The sequence below is a fragment of the Medicago sativa genome, chromosome 7, assembly GCF_051527215.1.
Source record: "Medicago sativa cultivar Bolivia chromosome 7, Bolivia_mono, whole genome shotgun sequence".
Taxonomy (NCBI): Eukaryota; Viridiplantae; Streptophyta; class Magnoliopsida; order Fabales; family Fabaceae; genus Medicago; species Medicago sativa.
The window spans coordinates 4,474,388-4,494,627 of record NC_140755.1 but is presented as its reverse complement, the minus strand read 5'-3'; the positions used below and the strand labels follow the sequence as shown (position 1 = coordinate 4,494,627).

The 20,240-nt window shown below is 35.7% G+C and overlaps 1 protein-coding gene and 1 non-coding gene across 2 annotated transcripts; one reads left to right on the top strand and one right to left on the bottom strand.

The window, feature by feature from the left end:
- Positions 1–487: 487 nt before the first annotated feature.
- LOC146903661 (protein CURLY FLAG LEAF 1-like) lies at positions 488–2,042 on the top strand. Its single transcript, XM_085725935.1, has 3 exons — positions 488–612; positions 747–1,012; positions 1,546–2,042. Exons 2-3 carry the CDS (start codon positions 755–757, stop codon positions 1,882–1,884), a joined length of 597 nt encoding a protein of 198 aa, XP_085582061.1. The 5' UTR covers positions 488–612; positions 747–754; the 3' UTR covers positions 1,885–2,042.
- Positions 2,043–13,243: 11,201 nt separating this feature from the next.
- LOC146903660 (small nucleolar RNA R71) lies at positions 13,244–13,350 on the bottom strand. The gene has a single exon (XR_015020755.1). It is a non-coding gene; the product is annotated as a small nucleolar RNA R71 (small nucleolar RNA).
- Positions 13,351–20,240: the final 6,890 nt, after the last annotated feature.

Here is a 20,240-nt window from a genome sequence, read left to right as displayed (position 1 = left end):
AAATACAGAGAAATTGCAAAACAGTCCATGAAGTAGACTCTGTTAGTCAATTTCAGGGACTAAAGTGACTAACGAAGTTTACATTCAGGGACTAAATTGACTAACGGAGTCTACATTTAGGGACTAAATTGACTAATAGAGTTTACATTCAGGGACTTTTTTGCAATTTCTCTGCATTTAGGGATTAAATTGACGAATCGTTCCCCATTCAGGGACTAAAGTGACTAATTCCCCTTTATTTAATTATTTATGTGATTTTTTTTTAACAAATATTTATGTGATGATGTAGTGTGTGGAATTCAAGGCGCGTGAGGTTAGCAGGAAAAACAGTGAAGCTAGACGAGACAAAATGCAACCCAGAGAGGTTCTCTGGAGCTGACAGCTGCAACCCCACTCAGTTAATACGCGCGTAACACACGCGCACCTATAGTGCGTGTCACATCTATCTATTTCTACCCTTAAGAATGATAATATTCCATTTTTTCTGAGTGCTCTTTCTCCTCCAATCTCAAATCTCTCTCTCTCTCTCTTCCTTCCCCCTTGCCCTTTGTTTGTATTAATTACATCCCAAAAAGTCTCTTTCTCTCTCTAGTTAGTTAATTTCACTTGCAGGTAATAGCGGCGCATCTTAAAATTAAATACTCTTATCGAATCATTATTTATGTTATGTTAGGTTATGTACATATGATTGTTTGTTGTTTTGGTATTTCATTCATTCATTCATTAATTGCTTCCTTATGTGACAGCCTCAAATATGGAGGCGATCACTGCTTCCTTAGAGAGATCTCTTCAAAACTGTTCCCTAAACAACAACAACCACCAAAACGAGGAGGGTTCAGCTACCATAGGTGTAGCAGCTGGAGAAGGAAGAGGTGGAGAAGGAATAGGAATCTCATCCAGCAGCAGCTCAGATGAAAATCATATCTCCAACAACAACAACTCAGACGCCACTTTAGAGCTCAACTCCAACATCTCTCTTCCTTATCATTGGGAACAATGCCTTGACCTAAAGGTTCTTCCACTATTCTCTTATTCTTATCTCTTCATTTTTTAATTTATTTCACTTAAATATACTATTTGCTAGTTGCATGATGCTGGATCTTTTTTGTTCTATCTCTTTGGTCTTTTTTAATTTAATTAATATGCTTTCCAATTCCAATAATAAGAACAGCATTCCGGGCACGCTAGCTACGGTAACAGACAAAAAAAAACCCTAGGGAAATAAAGTACTAGTAGTATAGTGGTGTTTTGCTTTTTGCATTAATTCTCAAATATTCTCACTTCTTTTCATTTAACTTTTCCTTTATAGGGGAAGGTGCAATGCAACTTTTCTTGGTTTCTGTTGTTTAATTTGCAAATTACTAGTAGTAAATTGATCCGTGAATGTCAATATAAAATAAAATATATAAAGTGTGTTGTGTTCTGGTTCTGGCCATGTTTTAGTTTATTTGTTTCTCCATATCTTGGTATCTCTATTTGATTTATTGTTTGAACTTTGAATCTGATAATTAGTAATTAAGTGTGAACAATTAATTGGTTACTCAGACGGGAGAAATTTATTACATAAATTGGAGGAACGGGATGAAAGCAAAGGAAGATCCAAGAAGAGCAGCAGAAGCAGAAAGAGAGTGTGATGAATCAGAAGAGGAAGAAGAAGAAGAAGAGAGTTGGTATGATAGTGAAGAATCTTCATCTGAGTCTTCAACAATAATATCGAAAGAGCAGTATGATCAAAGAGAAGTAATAGAGAAACAGAATGTTCTTGTAGTTGCTGGTTGCAAGATCTGTCTCATGTATTTCATGGTGCCAAAACAAGTTGAAGATTGCCCAAAATGTAGTGGTCAACTTCTCCACTTTGATCGATCCGAAAATTGCTCTCCTTAATTCATTCTCAATTAAATTCAACCCTTTCTTTTCTCTCTTTTTTATTTCATTTTATCTGCGACTTTGAACTTAGTTACAGATTTTTTTTTTTTTTTGTATTGTTTATTATATTATTTAGGATGAAATTTTTCATCTTTTCAACCAAGAGACATTTCCTCGTGTTTGTTTGCTTTTTCAGAATAGGTTTGCAGTTATTCTAGTATTTTTTTATACAGTAGGTTTTATTATTAAATAAATAAATTACTGTTAATCAATTAAATTGAATAATATCTTGTGGGTTTACTTGGTCCACAATAAATAAAATATGACATATATTCGGTCAAGTTCTACAGAGCATGGCAGTAAGGTCAGTTTTTAGAAGAACGAAAGAATAATATTTGTAATGATTGCGACGTGTATCGTGCGTGCCTTCATATATTCATAAAATAAATCATTTTAATTTAAACGTTAACCTAATATCAATGTATTGTCTATTCTTGTTGTTTTTATGTTTCACATGCTCTTGGGTTACGAAGAGGGGGCAAGTCTTGAGCATGGCCACGAACCAAATCTATACTCCCTCTGTCCCATATTAATTGACCTAGTTGACTCTGTCACGTATGTCAATGCACAATTTTAAACTTAAATTTCTTTAATATTCTAGTAGAAAAAATTACGAAAAATTTGATATTTTGAAAATATTAATCGAGACGAATCTAACAACATCTTATATGCTATATTTTGTTTTTATATATTAGTAGAAAAATAGAGTCAAAGCATGTTACATGAATAGTGTAAATATTCTAAATAGGTCAAGTAATATGGGACGGAAGGAGTAATATTTAATTAGATACATATTCACTACGATACAAAATATAAACAAAAAGTTAGTCCAACAAAAGTGACCTATTTAATTTAAAATTTTGGTTATTTCAAATTTCTTTGATTCATTTTTACTTGCATTTTGTAACGCAAATAGTATAGCCTTAAATGTAACACTGTTCTATCTTTTTAGCAAAAATGTCTATGTGTATGTGTCTAAATATTGAACATTTAATCTCGTGATCATGCAAGAATAACTCATGAAGAAGAGGCTAACTAAATTGGATCATCATATTGAGTTAAGAACAACACAAGCAGTGGCGGAGCCACGTGAGGACATGGGATGGCCATGGCCTACCCATTAATTTTTGGAAATTACTATATTGCCCTAGAGCTAAGTTGATTCTTACAAACATGTCACTCTCATTTTTTTCCCTGCGCTATCTTCTCTTTTCTCTGGAGTGGCGAACAGAGAACGGTGAACCTCCATCACCCACCGTCAAGCACGCCGTGACCGGCAAAGCCTCCATCTTGTCGAACTCGAATTCTCCATCTCCTCTTTCTGCATCGATCTCTCATCTCTGATTCTTCATTTGTCTCAATCTCTCCACAAACCCTAAACGAGTTATTGTAAGTGTATCTCTGATTCTCCATCAGTGAAGATATATTTGTTGAAATTGAAACTGAAGAAATTTGATTTTTGTTACATTATGGCATGTGAAAATGAAAACAAAAAAAAAAGTTTTGTGATTATTCTGTTGAATGGTTTATGTTCGTGGGTCTTCGAGCAATTATTCTAAACTCTCCTATATACCATTCAATATATATTCAATTGAAATTGTGAATGTATATTGGTTGAAATTGAAACTGAACAAATTGTTATTTTTTGTGATTATGTTGTTGAATCGTTTATGCACAACGGTTTTATTAGTGTCTACTCTTTACTTTGTTGATGCAATTGTCTTTCTTCTGTTGTTGAAATGGTCTTATTCAAGCAGCAAAATGACTGGATAAGTAATTAACCCAGGTAAAGTGTATCTCATATATTTCGTGGTTCACTTGAATCAGATTCTCTATTTCTTATTTGTCAATTATTTCTTATTTCTTAGCGCATATTATATTATTTTGATAAATTAGTTTCTTTGAAACAGAAAAGTTAAATTGTAGAGTCGAAAAATGATTCATTTTTTAAGAGGAAGACCGATGATATTGAAATAGATGAAGTTGTAATTTCTTCATTCGGACCTGAACAATTTTTTGTTTGGCGGCCATCCCAAACTTTTTTATCTGGCTCCGCCACTGAACACAAGTGAAATTCTTTTCCCTCTATGCCTCCAACACGCCCTTCTATTTTTTTCTTCCAAAATTACTCTTGTTCAGGTTCTAGAATGTGGAGTCTGTTTTTGGGGTTCAAATTCTAGAATCCAAATTCCATGAGAAGGCGCAAACTAAGAATCAACTAACACTTGTTCCATTGAATCATATTCAACATAATTCAACTACAACATTAGTATAATTCAACACCAACATCATAAATTAAACACAAACAAGATCATGCATGGGTCAAACTAGTTTTTTCAAAAGGTTTAATCATACACACCATGATTCCATAAATTGCTCGAATAGAATGAAAAAATCTCACCAAGGTAGCATGTAACTCAACCGGTCACTTGAAACTATACTAATCGGTCACTTGTATCGCAGTAGTTGAGACGATGATTAACTTGCTCCAGTTGATCCTTTAAATCATATTGTGTAACATCAACATTGATCTTAAATAAATTGTGGTTTCCTCTTGTTGTAGTAAATTGTAACTAGTTAGTGTTCATTTTGATTTAGTAAGAGTTTATTTTTATTTTTTTTTTTGTTAATGAAAATGAACTATAGAAGTTTATGTGCGTTGTAGACCACAAAAACTACCAATGCATTATAGACTACACAAAATCTTATGTTTTACTTGTTCAAACTTTAATTCGAACATGTTATTTATGTATTTTACATTTTCAAATTATAGAATTTGAATTGTACTAAACACATCAATACATTAGGTTTCAAACACACCTAATTTTTGTTTGGATGTATATTTCCGATTCTATAGTCTGATCGTGTAAGATGTGGAAAATATATGTTCGAATTATATAATCCTCAACCAAACATGAGAAAATGTAGTTTCTACACATATACGAACCTGTATTTTAACAAAATATTACAAATTAAACATAACAGCTGTTTTATCTTGGTTTTCGGGTATCAAACATTGATTACGTTTGAACCTTTTTAACTTTTGATATCTCATTTTTTCTTGGGAAGGGAAAAAATAAGCAAAACCCTTGAGAATCGAGGTCCGGGAGTTGTTTTCGCTACGGGAAGGTGTTAGGCACCCATAACGACTATAGTATCCTATAGGAACCGTCTTTACTTTCTACGCGCGCTTTATTTTTAAATGCTATTTGAAAAGTGATATTTACACCTAAGAGTTTACTAAGTGAAGAATTGGAGGGAGAAGAAGATGTTTGAATTTTTATTTTATTTGAGTTGAAGGAATATTGATTCCTTGCCTACGTACCCTTTTAAGGGATCAAATCCACCGTAGTTCTCTTCCAAAAAATGTTTTTGTTTTTGTTGGTTGATTTTAAGTTTGAAAATTGGAATTTTGAAGAATGGAGATTGAGAGGCTTCATGAGCATTGAGATTTAAGAAAAAGTGGGGTTTGATTAGTGATTTTGGCAAAAGAAAGTCAAAGTATGATTAAAACTCCTTAAGATTTTATTTAAGAAAAGAAAAGGAAAATTCAATGGGACTTGATCCCAAGGTTTATTTAGAAAATGATTTGAGTGATGTTGTTCATGTTTTTTGGAAAAAAGGATTTTTCGTCTAAGTTTTAAAGTTCCTAATCATACATCTAAACATACATTCCCTAAACATACATCTAAGGCATGCATACCCTAAACATACATCTAAAGTATCTATGTGATGTGTGTGCATGTGTCGGTGCTTGTGTCGGTGTACATCATTAGAGTCTATTGTCCTTTACATCATTGGCCTAGATACATGCTATGGTCTTGTAAGAATTCAAAACATAAAGAAAATTACAAAGTCCCTAAATTTTACATACTAAGTCTTAGCATGAAAATTAAAGTGCAAGAAATAAGAGATGAAAATATGATGTGAAATACTATGGAAATGAGACATGAAACAAAAAGGGGTTAGTAGCATAGGTGAAATGGGAACAACATACTAAAGGCATAGTAAAGTAGATGTAATTTGAAAGTGAAGTAACAAGTAAAATTAACTAAAAGTGATAAAAGAGACTTGACATTTTAATACCATCCTAAGGTACGGTTAAAGGCCTAAATCCTCATGATATTAGAGAAGTTTTGAGTGACCTAGTTCAAGGGAAAAAACATGAGAATTAAGGTCATTAACTATACCAAAGATCATAAAGGTTGCAAGTTCTTTATACACCTTATTTCACAAGATAGTTTCACATTATTTACTAACATAAAATTCACAAAAAAAATATACCAAGACAGCAAGCATACACCACTTTTAATAGGTAAACTCACTCCAAAGATTACATATTCAAGGCCACATTTATGCACCAAAACTCAAGAATAAAATCACATCACAATTTTTACAAGAAACATAACAAAAAGTACACAAATTAACAAAACACGAACACATATATTTTGAAGCAAGTTTCAACATGTAATTGCATTCCAAAAACAAGTATCAAATGCCAAAAATTGATCACAACAACTTCACAAAACTTTAGAAATTCTTATCAAGATTTGAACAAAAATTAACACATGGAATTAATAAAGGACTAAAATATTTTTCACATGTTGTGATCAAGATTTAACATGCAAGATACATTAAAAATTATCAAAAAAAGCATAAAAAAACTACTAGAATTTTTGTGGAATTTTTAAAGAGTTTTTTTTGAGTGAACAGGGGTGTAAAAAGCATTAGGCAGTGTAGAAATAGCAAGAAAAATCACAAAAAAACGAAATCCACAACATATAAGGATCCAAGCCCAAACCTAAGAGAAAAACTGGGCTATTAGGGGACACAGGGATCGTTAGATCGATCCAATTGGATCGGATCCAAGATCCAATGGTCCAAACATGCGAAGGAACACGGTAAGGGCATAGGCATGAGCGCACAGGAACAAAGGGATATAAATCAAACATACAGAAGCATCATCACGTTCACCTTATCCCTTTACTATCTTCTTCTTATCCTATATCCGATTCTACTCACCAAATTTCCCAAATCCTAACCTTAAAGCTCTGGATCTACGATTTTAACGCAACAATGAAAGAAAACTTACCTCGGATTACTGCTTCTGTTATCGGACACGCTCACATGCTTCAGAGCTCGGATTTCTCTCTTCCTCTTCCCCGAGCAAGCTGCGTGTTTTCTTTCTTCTCTTATTCCAACCTTTGAAGCTTCTTCTCTGTATGTTCGGCTTCAGTTTTAATCTTCTTTCCTTCTTCAAGTTCGGATTCAGTTATTGAATTGTGCCGAGGTTGTGATTCCGTGTATGTGTGAACCAGTTTGGATTGTGAAATGACGATGGATTGTTGGTGTTATTTGAAACGGTTTTGATGTGGTTCCCTCTGTTCTTGGCTGCAATTCACGGGTTGACAGTGATAAAACACCTTTCTTCCATTTGTGTTGTTCGCGGCGTGAAGATGATAGTGATTTCGGTGTGTAATTCGGATTCGTGAGGATTTGCGAGAATTCGGATTTGTGCGGATTTGAATTTGTGAATCGGTGATGAAGGTTGAAGGTTTTGGTAGTGGTGATGGTGAATTTTCTTGAGGTTGAAGATGATGATGAAGGTTTGGTTATGGAGGATGCAAGGTTTTGGTTATGGAGGTTGGTGGTTGAAGGTTTGTGTTGATTGAAGATTGGTGATGATGATTGTTGAAGGTGAAGGTTGGTTTATGGAGATTGAAGATGAAGTTTGGTTATGGAGGTTTTGAAGGTTTTTGTGGTGGTTTGTGGAGGTTGAAGTGAGGTTGTTAGGGTGGTGGAAGTAGTTTGTTATGGTGGAGGAAGTGGTGGAAAAAGTTTGTTATGGTGGAGGAAGTTAGTTAGAAGGGAGGGAAAATTGAGAGAAAATAATTATGGATTTTGTGATTTTTTGTGGAGTGTTTTTTGTGAAATGATTAGTGTGTTGACCTTGACCAATGGGACCCCTTATATAGGCTAGCTCATTGGGCTTGGACCAATAGGATAGAGACATGTGGCACTTGAAAAGTTAGTTGGACTAAAAATGGACCAAAAGGCAAATAACAAGACTCTAAGGACTAAAATGTAAAAAATTAACTAAAATTGAATTAAAAGAGTAATTTGAAAATTAACGTAAAGTGAAACCAATTAAAAACACAAAAAGGACTAAAATGAACCAACTACGTAAATGAGGTACTTTAAAGTAACCTCTCTCTGTCAAAATTTTATGTGAAAAGACCAAAACGCCCCCTGGGGACTAAAATGACTCAAAACGACTCAAATGCAATTTAAAAATGGTTTTTTAGCAGGGAATCAAAGCAAGAGTTTATACAGGCAAATTAAAAGACTCAGAGACAATTTTTAGAGATTAAAAGGAATTTGAACACAGGAAATGACTAAAATGCCCCTAGGGGCTAAACTGACTCAAAGTGACTTCAAATGTAATTTTTGAAATGGATTTTGACATGAGATTGAAACAAGGACTTATTCAAACCAATTGAAAAGACTCAAACAATTTTTAAGGACTAAAATGAGTTTGAATGCAGGAAATGACTAAAATACCCTTTTTCATGAATTTTGTAAATAATATTGAAATAAAATGCAAAGAAACATGCAATTGATCAGGGACAAATTCAAATGACTTGGAATGCAAGAAAGATATTTTTGGATGACTTGAAATGCAAGAAAACATAGACAAATACACAGTTGAAAAGATTTTCAGACATAGACAATAGAAATATGCAAATACAGCAGAGTAAAATATCAGAGTAAACAGTAACAAATAGACAATCTTTCAAAGGTCCAAAGACACATATCAGAGATAGAAAACATCTTGAGAAAATATTTTGAGGTCCAAAATTAGGGTATAACAACAGCATAGCACAAAATATATCACTAATATAACAAATGAAATATACCGTAATATCCAAACATTCATAATTTCAAAATTATCCCGAAATACACATGCAAACGTAAAAAAGAATACTAGTAAATACAACATACGAGCACTTCTTTCCCTCCTCCTTCGGTACAAGAGGCTCCTTGAGCCTTTATGTAGATCTAGTGCACAATATCATAAACTAGTATGTTATGTACGTTCCCACTGACTAGTATCCTAGCCTGTGAAGCCCCGATACTTCAAAATGGATGACGTACCGTATCCCCTGCGTATCCTGCACCGATACCTGCCCGATACTTCCCGATACGTATCCAGAGAGTATCCAAATATTAAATTTTAATTTTTAAAAAATTAATTATCCGATACTTTCCGATATGTCCCGATACACACGGATACTTGTGTTTTTTATATTATTTTGATTTCTGTTTTTTTTTTGTAAAAAATAAGAATAAAAACATTATATTACTATAATATATATACATTTCCTTTATCTTTATTTGGTGCCAGTACGACCCACACAAACAATTGCATCTTTCCCTTTCTAAGAAATTAGGGTTTCAACTTTTTCTTCCAAACTGGTCGCCGTCCACTTTGGCCACCGTCGAAGTCTTGGTATCGGACGACTTTGGTATATATTGCGTATGAAATTGACTAATGATCACCCTCTTAATCGTCAATATTATTTATATTTATGTTAATGTGCTACGAGTCTGGTTTCTTGTGTTTGTTAATATATTTGCATATTGAAAAAATGGTTATAATTATATTGTACATTTAATTATATAATTTTTTTTATTAACGTATCCCTGCCGTATCGTATCTTGATTTTTGAAATTTTTCCGTATCGACGTATCGGTGCAGTATCGTATCCGTATCGTATCTCGTATCCGGGCTTCACAGATCCTAGCTATCAAGGATCTGATGTGTGTGCATGGTGGTACGCAGTTTGCATTGTGATTTCCCACCTCTTCTGTCGTGATTTCTACATGTGCCATCTTAAACTCGCCTCAAAGATTCTCCTTCAGGTGTGATCCCATACTATGCAAGCTCTGCATATGATCAATCAACAGTTTAGGCATATGTCTTTAAATGGGTGTTTATCTCGGTGATGGATGTAGGGCGTGAAGAAAGCATCTAGAGGTATCAACGTATCAAGACGATCTAAATATAGGTTTGTGACTGGTTGGCCCTTAGTTAGACTAGATATATTTGCATGCGAATCTCAATCGTTCCTGTAGGTGTGTGTCGTCATAATCTCGATAACTAATACCCTGAAAATATTGGAAGATCCACGTATGAATCAACATGGAATCTTATATATTCAACCATTAAATAAATAATCCAATGAATATGTTACCTAAAGTAGTGTCAGCCAGCTTGTTCGTCTTATTAAAACAAGAAACATTAAGCTCTCGATACAAGTAAGCTAGAGTAGCAGTCCCACATGAAAATATCTAGAGGTAACAACGTATCAAGACGATCTCAATATAGGTTTGTGACTGGTTGGCCCTTAGTTAGACTGGACATATTTGTATGCGAATCTCAATCTTCCCTGTAGGTGTGTGTCGTCATAATCTCGATAACTAATACCCTGAAAAGATTGGAAGATCCATGTATGAATCAACATGGAATCTTATATATTCAACCATTAATTAAATAATCCAATGAATATGTTACCTAAAGTAGTGTCAGCCAGCTTGTTCATCTTATTAAAACAAGAAACATTAAGCTCTCGATACAAGTAAGCTAGAGTAGCAGTCCCACATGAAAATTCGTAGACCATATAAAGGTCCCTGAAGACTCTAAGTACACCACATCAACATATACAATGCTTTTGTCTGAGAAGATGGTGGGTCCTAACAAGAAAATTAGATACTCCTTGATTGCGTACTGTTTGTGCAAATCTTTACAAAAATAAATCACCATTTGCATCACTTGCCACTGCTTCATGCAAATGTCAACTGAACTCACACTCTAGGAAATCAAACTGTGCATAATCCCCTTTAGTCTTATCCCTTTCTTAGTTAGCCTCCTTCTGGTTAGCTCAATCAAATCCACCATCATCTTGGCCACCTCAGGTTTTCTAAGGGGGTATGTGATACAAAATTAGCAAGTGTACTAACTTATATCAAAGTAATAAATCAATTTGTATCCTTAGGGATTGTTCTAACTTCTACTTAGCAATGACATTAATATTAAGCTTGAGTGATATCAGCAGGAAAGTTCCATTGCGATTTACAATATAGGAGCTTATTGTAATTGAGAGAGTTTGGATAATAGAATCAGGAACATTGATGAGTGTCTGAGCCAAAGGATCACCACACCATGAATCATGCCAAAAGTTTATCATTTCCCCATTTCCAACTAGCCAGCAAGAATTATTTTTAACTGTCAAAAATTCATTCTTAATTCCACTCTAGATGGAGGAAAAAATATGATGGTTGATGCAAGATGAACCTCTTTGTATTATGCTCTTAAGAATGTCTATCCATTGCTCCTTACCATGCAAGAGATCCCAACATAGCCTCAAATTTGTTGCTTCATTAAGAGTAACAAGTGATCTCAAAGCAAGACCACCTTCTTCATATCTTGCACAAATCTTCTTCCATGCAACTGATGAGTCAATAATTAGTCTAATTTAATGCATTATTTAGTTTAGTTTTATAAAGATTTGATTTTATTTTATTGCATATTTATTTCCTTTTTGAATATTTTACTTTAAATTGCTTTTTATTATATTTTAGGAACGAATATATGGTGGAAGATGTCTTGGAGCAAAAGAAATAGGACTGGAGCAAATACAGTGCGAAAATACGAAGATACGGAACAAAAATATGTTCCCACCAAGTCAGAAGCTTGGCACGGCCAGTGCCAACATGTGGCACGGTCGTGCCACCTCCAGAGGCCACTTTTGCTGCTTTTTCTTCAAGCCAAGTTACCCTGTTGCACTTTTACTGTTTTGCCCTTTTAGTTGCTTAGTCTCTAAGTCGATTGTAAAGCTATAAATAGAGTAGCTCCCCACCATAAACATTGACCTTTACTTTGAATATTTTAAGTATTATTTCAATAAAATCTTTATTTCCTTTTACTTTCTTTTCTCACAATTTACTTTATCGCATTCTCTCTTCTTCCCCCATGTCTACGATGAACATGAGTGAGTAGACTTTATTTGTCTTGGGATTGTTGGATAAGTCTAATCACGTAATCCGGATCAAGCCAAGCCTTAAACCCTAATTATATGTTACCTTAATTCCTAATCTAAATTCACCGTTTTAACATGAATTAATTATTATCAAACTGTGGAAGCGAACGCGGAGGGTTTGATAATGGTTAATTCATCATCACAGATATCAATTCATAAAGCGAACGCGGAGCTTTGATATCCGAACAAGTGAATTTAGACAAGGTTTGCGAAACATGAGAATAGTCTAGCAAACCTTGGGACACATAAAGTTTCGATCTTCAAGGGTCCCAAAGGCAATCACCCATGAGAATAGGTGTGGTTGTTGGAGGGATACACTCACTGACTTCGAGAGAAGCTGTGATATGCTAAAGAGAAACTTGATCTTAGAAATTAAGATTAACATAGAATTATAAAGTTTAAGGCTTGCTTGTGAAAAGATTCGTTATTATGATGAACCAATGATCCCAAGGCTCTTTATTATTATTGTTATTTACTTTCAAACAACTGCACTCTCAACGTCTTATTTCTTTCTCCTCTAATCATTTTCTAAAAGTTAATTAGATTGAACAACTCCCTAGCGGAACGATACTCTACTTACTACTATTACTTCGATAGGCCGTGCACTTGCGGTTTGGCCCTATCAAGTTTTTGGCGCCGTTGCCGGGGAGTTAACTAATTTGATTAACTTTTTCTTAGTGATTAGAATCCTCTCTCTTCTTCTCTTTCTTTTTCTTTTTCTTTTTATTTTTTTGTTATCGTTAACTTCTTGGGTTCTCAATTTTTTATGCGAAAAACCAGGAATCGAGTTGTAATAATCAACGAGATCGAAAGGTATTTGCATAAACGAAAGAGAGACGCACAAAATAACACCGCCATGGCTAATCGCACTCTCAAAGAGTATGCAACGCCGTCTACGGCTGAGCCACAAGCTGTTATTGTGTACCCAACGGTTGAGGATGACAACTTTGAAATTAAGCCTGCCTACTTAACTTGGTGCAGCAAAACCAATTCTCGGGATCCCCCACTGAGGATCCCAATCTTCACATATCTGTTTTTCTACGAATTAGTGGAACCATGAAGGAGAACCAAGAGGCCGTAAGACTTCATCTCTTTCCCTTTTCCTTAAGGGATAGAGCTAGCGCTTGGTTCCATTCCCTCAAAGTTGGTTCCATTACTTCATGGGATCAGATGAGGCAAGCGTTCCTTGCTGATTCTTTCCACCATCTAAAACCGCTAAACTTAGAGACCAAATCACTCGGTTCAACCAAAAAGATGGGGAATCTCTCTATGAGGCGTGAGAGCGTTTCAAAGAAATGCTAAAACTTTGTCCCCACCATGGCCTAGAGAAGTGGCTTATAGTCCACACTTTTTATAATGGCTTGACTTATACCACTAAGATGTATGTTGATACAGCTGCAAGTGGAGCAGTTATGAACAAGAACTATACGGAGGCATATGCCTTGATTGAAGACATGGCTCAAAATCACTACAAATGGACCGACGAGAGAGCCATCACTAGTTCTTCACCCTCAAAAAGGGAGGCAGGTATGCACGAAGTCTCTAACTATGATCACCTTGCTTCTAAAATTGATACACTAACTGAAAAACTTGAAAAACTCAATGTTAGTGCTATCAATTATGCTTTTACTCCTTCTTGTGAAATTTGTGGTATAACTGGTCATGCCGGTGTTGATTGCCAACTAGGTAGTGCTATTAACGGTGTTGAGCAAATGAATTATGCTCAATACAACCAAGGGATGAGACAAAATCAAAATCCTTATAAAAACCAAAATCCCTATGGACAAGTAGCACCACCCGGTTACGCAAACAACCAGAGATTCACTCAGAAATCTAATTTGGAAATTTTGTTGGAAAATTCTATTGCCAACCAAAACAAACAACTTCAAGAACTCAAAAACCAAACTGGATTTCTGAATGATTCTCTTTCCAAGCTCAATACCAAAGTTGATTCTATCTCCACTCATTCTAAAATGCTTGAAACACAAATCTCCCAAATAGCTCAACAAGTGTCCACTCTTTCTCAAGCACCGGGAGTCTTTCCTGGTCAAACCGAAGCCAATCCCAAAGCCCAAGTTAATGTCATATCTTTTGGGGGTTGTAAGTTAGGCGAAACTTTTGGTAAGGTTAAAAACATTGGGAAAGAAAGTGTCAATCCTTTAGGTGATAAAATTGCGATAGAAGAAGCAAAACCACTTGAAGAAAACAAAACTCCATCCCCCTTAAATCTTGATAAGCTTAAACTAGAGGGTAAGTTTGAAAAATTTGTCAACATACTTAGGAAGATTTGCATTAAACTTCCCTTTGCTGAAGCTTTGTCTAGGATGCCTCTATATGCCAAGTTTTTAAAGGAAATTTTTTCAAAGAAAAGGGCTATAGAGCATAGTGAGACAATAGCCTTGGCCAAGGAAACTAGTGCAATCATTCAAGAGGCACCCCCTAAGCTTAGAGATCCAGGTAGCTTTGCCATACCATGTGAAATTGGGAATGAAACCATAAACAAAGCCTTATGTGACTTAGGAGCTAGTGTTAGTTTGCTGCCTTTGTCTCTTCTTAAAAGGATAGGGATAGGAGAGTTGAAACCTACCGAAATAGAATTGAAGTTAGCTGATCGTTCTACCATGAAACTAGTAGGATTTGTTGAGGACATACCTGTTAAGATAGAAGGGATATACATCCCAACTGATTTTGTAGTCGTTGACATTAAAGAGGACGAAGACGTCCTTATAATCCTAGGTAGACCTTTCTTAGCCACTGCGGGAGCTCTCATAGATGTTAAACTTGGTAGGATTGTCTTTCAAGTGAGTGATACAATGGTAGGATTTGAGTTGGAAAACGTTATGAAAGGTCCCGCTCTTTACTCTTGTTGCATGCTTAAGGATCATATTGTGAAAGAACGTTTTATTGCGTCATCTACACAATATGATATTTTTGATCCATTCTAAGGACCCTTTCTAACCATCAAGCTAATGACATTAAAAGAGCGCTTCGTGGGAGGCAACCCACGCATTTAATTGCTTTATTTTGTTTGTTTTTCTTTGTTTTAAGTTGTTTTGTAGGTAATTGTCCAAGTGTGATTCGAAAAAATTGAGAAAAGAAAAATTTTGAAGTCTCCTTACCAGAAGGTTGGCACGGCCCGTGCTGAAGATGGCACGGCCGTGCCATGTTTGTAACACAAAAAAGCCAAAGAGCCACAGAATGTTGGCACGGCCCGTGCCAAGGGTGGCACGGCCGTGCCCGATCTCTAGCCCACTATAAACCAATTTTTCTTCTTCTTCTTCTCCATTCATTCTCAAACCACAAACTTCTTTCATCTTCTAAACCTCTCTCTCTAAACCTCCATAACCACCAACCTTCAAACCTTCATATCTCCCTCAAAACTCAACCAATCCACTAAATTCTTTCACCAAACAATCACAAACTTCATTCCAAACATAAACCACCAATCAAAAACAACTTTCATCCACCCAAACCCATAATTCACCAAAACCCTAATCTTTCAAAACCTAACCCAAACACCACAAATTCTCAACCAATCTCCATAACTAAACCCATAAACCTTACTTACACATCAACCCCAACCCTAAACCAATCCTTTCCACCAAAAATCTTCCCCAACCCTAAACCTTCAAACCAATTCAAACAAGGGTCAAATGACTTCAAGAAGAAGTGGTAAGGAACCATCAAGCTCCTCCGGTCCTCCCTCAAAGAAGCAAGCACAAGTCAAGAATCATGGGATCCAGTTCAAGGACAACAAGCAAAGGGACATGTACAAAATTCTTACTTATAATACATTACATCCCTCTAGATATCCTGATTCATATGATTTGAATGTGCTAGGGCTTAGAGATGATATTTTTAGGTTAATAGGAAGGCTAGGTTGGACTGATATGCTAACACCTATGAGGGGTTATGAGAATTTCACTTATGAATTTTTAAGCTCAATTGTCTTTACCAAAGATAAGTTGAATTTTGATAACCTCAATCATAGAGTTGTTTTCCGGTTAATGAATGTTGATTATAATATGTCTCTTCAGCACTTTTGTGATGCCTTAGGTTTTGCTAATGAGGGATATATCCATGATCATTGGGATGATAGTTTAAAACCGGATAACTATGACCCAGCTGCCTTTTGGGAGCGTATCACTGGCCTTACATCTTTTGTCTCTAGGTCCAACAAAGCTAGCAACATTCACAACCCGGTCCTTAGGTACCTTCAATGGGTAATGGCTTGCACTATTTGGGGTAGAACCGAGCTAGGAAACACTAGAACCGATGAGTTGTTCATGTTATGGGCAATGCTCTACAACCACCCCGTTAACACTTGCTTCTATTTAATTGATTACCTAGACTTTGTAGGTACTAGACCAGCCGGTAAGGGCGACATCGTGGTGGGTGGCATCATTACATACATAGCTAGGTGTTTTGGGGTGAGTGAGGATGAGGGGATCAAACCAATTGAGGGAAACAATAGGCTCAATAGGGAAATCCTCATTGCTATGAATTTCATTAAACGTCGTCCACCTCTCCATTACCAACTAAAGCTAAATGTGCCTATTATGTTTTTACTTCCTAACCCATCTCGGACTACCACCGAGGTGGAAGAGAATTGGTTGTATGTTGATGATGTACATGTTCTTGGTGAGCAAGCTCATGATGCGGGAGAAGGTGCTACCTTGCACCAAGAGGAAGGAGAAGGTGCTAACTTGCACCGTGAGGGAGAGTACCATGACCATGAAGCCGGTGAGCTCAATGAAGATCAAAGATGGGCATGGATTCACAATGAAGTTGAAAGAGTGAGCACCGAGCAACAAAGGCAAGGTGTTGAAATCGACGGACTAAGGAACTATGTTCAAAGGGGCAACCGCTTAACTCAAGAAAATAATGAGATGCTCCTCCGGATGATGCAACACCTACAACTCCAAGGTCCTCCTTATGGGTCTCATACTCTCACTATCTACTTCTTCTACTTCTTCTTCTTCTTCTTCTTCTTCTTCTTCTTCTCTTTTAATTCTTTTTTGTTTGAATCATTGAGGACAATGCTTCCCCTAAGTGTTGGGGGGGGGGGGGGGGGGCTAATAAAGTGTCTAGAGTCGTAGTGTTTCCAAACTCCCTTGAACTTTATTCTTTTGTTTTGTTTTTATAGCGAAAGGCATGACAAGTAGCTTGTTTTTAATGTAAAATATGGCATAAATTTTTTTGTTTTGTCTCTTCCTTAAAGGTTGTTTCTTGTACATGAAAGTGGTTTCTTGTGTTTCTTGTGTTCTTGCTATACCCATATCTTGTTTTATTGTGAAAAATCTCCAATGAGAAAAGCACCCGGTTGCAATCTTTGAGCAAGTGTATGAATAGGTATTTTAAGGAGCACGTTCTATCTTTAGTGTTAACTTAGACCCTTTAAAGTCTTAAGAGTAAAAGTAGTATAAGTTTGTATGGGAAATTAATCAATTGTGCTTCAATGTTATATTCTTGATTGTTAAAAGTTAAATGGGGCGGGAGAATGGCACCAACATGTGGGGGAAAGGACAATCCCTAACTTCCTAATTGTGGTGGTGACTCCCTAATTTGAACTTAAAGAAAGTAAATTCATCAATGCTAGGGGGAAAGGACAATTACGTCCAAAAAGACTTCCTACGCGGAGATGAAATAAAAAGAAAATTTTGCAGCACTGCTTATGGTGATTTTGAATCTAGGGGGAAAGGACAATTACATCCAAAAAGACTTCCTATGAGGATAGATAGCCCCTAAGCACTTGCAGCCCCTTTGTGCTTAATTGTTAATTTAATTCAATTTTAACTAAACTCCCATCACTCTTATATGAAATGAAGAAAGGACTTTTCTCGGTTACTTTAGCATTAAGGATAGAACATGTCCCTCATAATATCTGTCTTATACAGGAGCAAGAAAATGGTTGGACTGCACACACACACTCACTTGGGACTTGATGTTGGGTTGAATAGGTTCATGAGGAATGTTTGAAATTGTAATTAGTGTACTTGAAACAAAACCTTTCTTTGAGACATGTGTTCTTAATAAGTATTGCCATGATTAATCTTTTGTTGCTATGTCTATTGCCTTTTGCTTGAGGACAAGAAAAGATTCAAGTGTGGGGGAGTTTGATGAGTCAATAATTAGTCTAATTTAATGCATTATTTAGTTTAGTTTTATAAAGATTTTATTTTATTTTATTGCATATTTATTTCCTTTTTGAATATTTTACTTTAAATTGCTTTTTATTATATTTTAGGAACGAATATATGGTGGAAGGTGTCTTGGAGCAAAAGAAAGAGGACTGGAGCAAATACAGTGCGAAAATACGAAGAAACAGAACAAAAATATGTTCCCACCAAGTCAGAAGCTTGGCACGGCCAGTGCCAACATGTGGCACGGCCGTGCCACCTCCAGAGGCCACTTTTGCTGCTTTTTCTTCAAGCCCAAGTTACCCTGTTGCAGCTTTACTGTTTTGCCCTTTTAGTTGCTTAGTTTCTAAGTCGATTGTAAAGCTATAAATAGAGTAGCTCCCCACCATAAACATTGACCTTTACTTTGAATATTTTAAGTATTATTTCAATAAAATATTTATTTCCTTTTACTTTCTTTTCTCGCAATTTACTTTATTGCATTCTCTCTTCTTCCCCCATGTCTACGATGAACATGAGTGAGTAGACTTTCTTTGTCTTGGGATTGTTGGATAAGTCTAATGACGTAATCCGGATCAAGCCAAGCCTTAAACCCTAATTATATGTTACCTTAATTCCTAATCTAAATTCACCGTTTTAACATGAATTAATTATTATCAAACTGTGGAAGCGAACGCGGAGGGTATGATAATGGTTAATTCATCATCACAGATATCAATTCATAAAGCGAACGCGGAGCTTTGATATCCGAACAAGTGAATTTAGACAAGGTTTGCGAAACATAAGAATAGTCTAGCAAACCTTGGGACACATAAAGTTTCGATCTTCAAGGGTCCCAAAGGCAATCACCCATGAGAATAGGTGTGGTTGTTGGAGGGATACACTCACTGACTTCGAGAGAAGCTGTGATATGCTAAAGAGAAACTTGTCCTTAGAAATTAAGATTAACATAGAATTATAAAGTTTAAGGCTTTCTTGTGAAAAGATTCGTTATTATGATGAACCAATGATCCCAAGGCTCTTTATTATTATTGTTATTTACTTTCAAACAACTGCACTCTCAACTTCTTATTTCTTTCTCCTCTAATCATTTTCTAAAAGTTAATTAGATTGAACAACTCCCTAGCGGAACGATACTCTACTTACTACTATTACTTCGATAGGCCGTGCATTTGCGGTTTGGCCCTATCAGCAACTGTCACGATTTTCCTTTTGTTCAAGTCTCCACTCCAGATGAAATTTTTTATCCACTTTTCTATTTCTCTGAGAAAGCTAATATGCCAAGAATAAATTGACATTGAGTAAAGAAACAAAGACTGAATAACTGATTTTACTAACTGAACCCTGCCAGCTATATATATATATATATATATGAGAGATGATTTCCATGTAGCAAGTTTAAGTTTGACTCTATCAGCTACTGATTAAAAATAAATGGATTTAGGTTTCCCTTTGAAGATGATAACACCTAAATAAGTGAATGGAATAGAGCCTATAGAGAAACCTAACATCCCAACAATGTTGTTCATTCTGTTTTGATTTATGCGACCAGCATGAATAGACTATTTCCTCAAATTGATAACCTGTCCCAAGCAATTAGCATATCTAGTAAACAATTCCAAAGCCTCAAGACTTGACATTTTGCATTTGTAATAAACCATGAGATCATTAGCATAAAACACTTTGAAAGTATTTTGGCCTTTTTAGAAGCACTGATCAACTCCACTTTCCCTTCTTCCACTAATTTAGAGATACCTATATTGAGAACCTCCTCAACAATGCAAAAAAGAAGTGGGGAGAGAGGGTCTCCATGTCTGACCCCTCTCTTGCACTTAAAGTATCATTCTTGAGAGCCATTGATACTGATAGAAACATTTGTTGAATTAAGAATTGCTATGATCCATTCACAATAAACTTGATTGAAACGAAAACTCTACAACACTTTAATGAGAAAATCCCAATTAAGAGTGTCAAATGCTTTTGAGACATCAATCTTTAGAGCTAAATTATCACCATATCATCTTTTATCAAGAAAATTGATTGCTTCAGAACCAATGCAATACAATCCTTGATG

Bases quoted from the DNA above. Each gene is read 5' to 3' on its own strand.
- LOC146903661 (XM_085725935.1), top strand. From the start codon at position 755: ATGGAGGCGATCACTGCTTCCTTAGAGAGATCTCTTCAAAACTGTTCC. The intron at 1,013-1,545 runs GTTCTTCCACTA...TTGGTTACTCAG, and splicing joins AACAATGCCTTGACCTAAAG to ACGGGAGAAATTTATTACAT.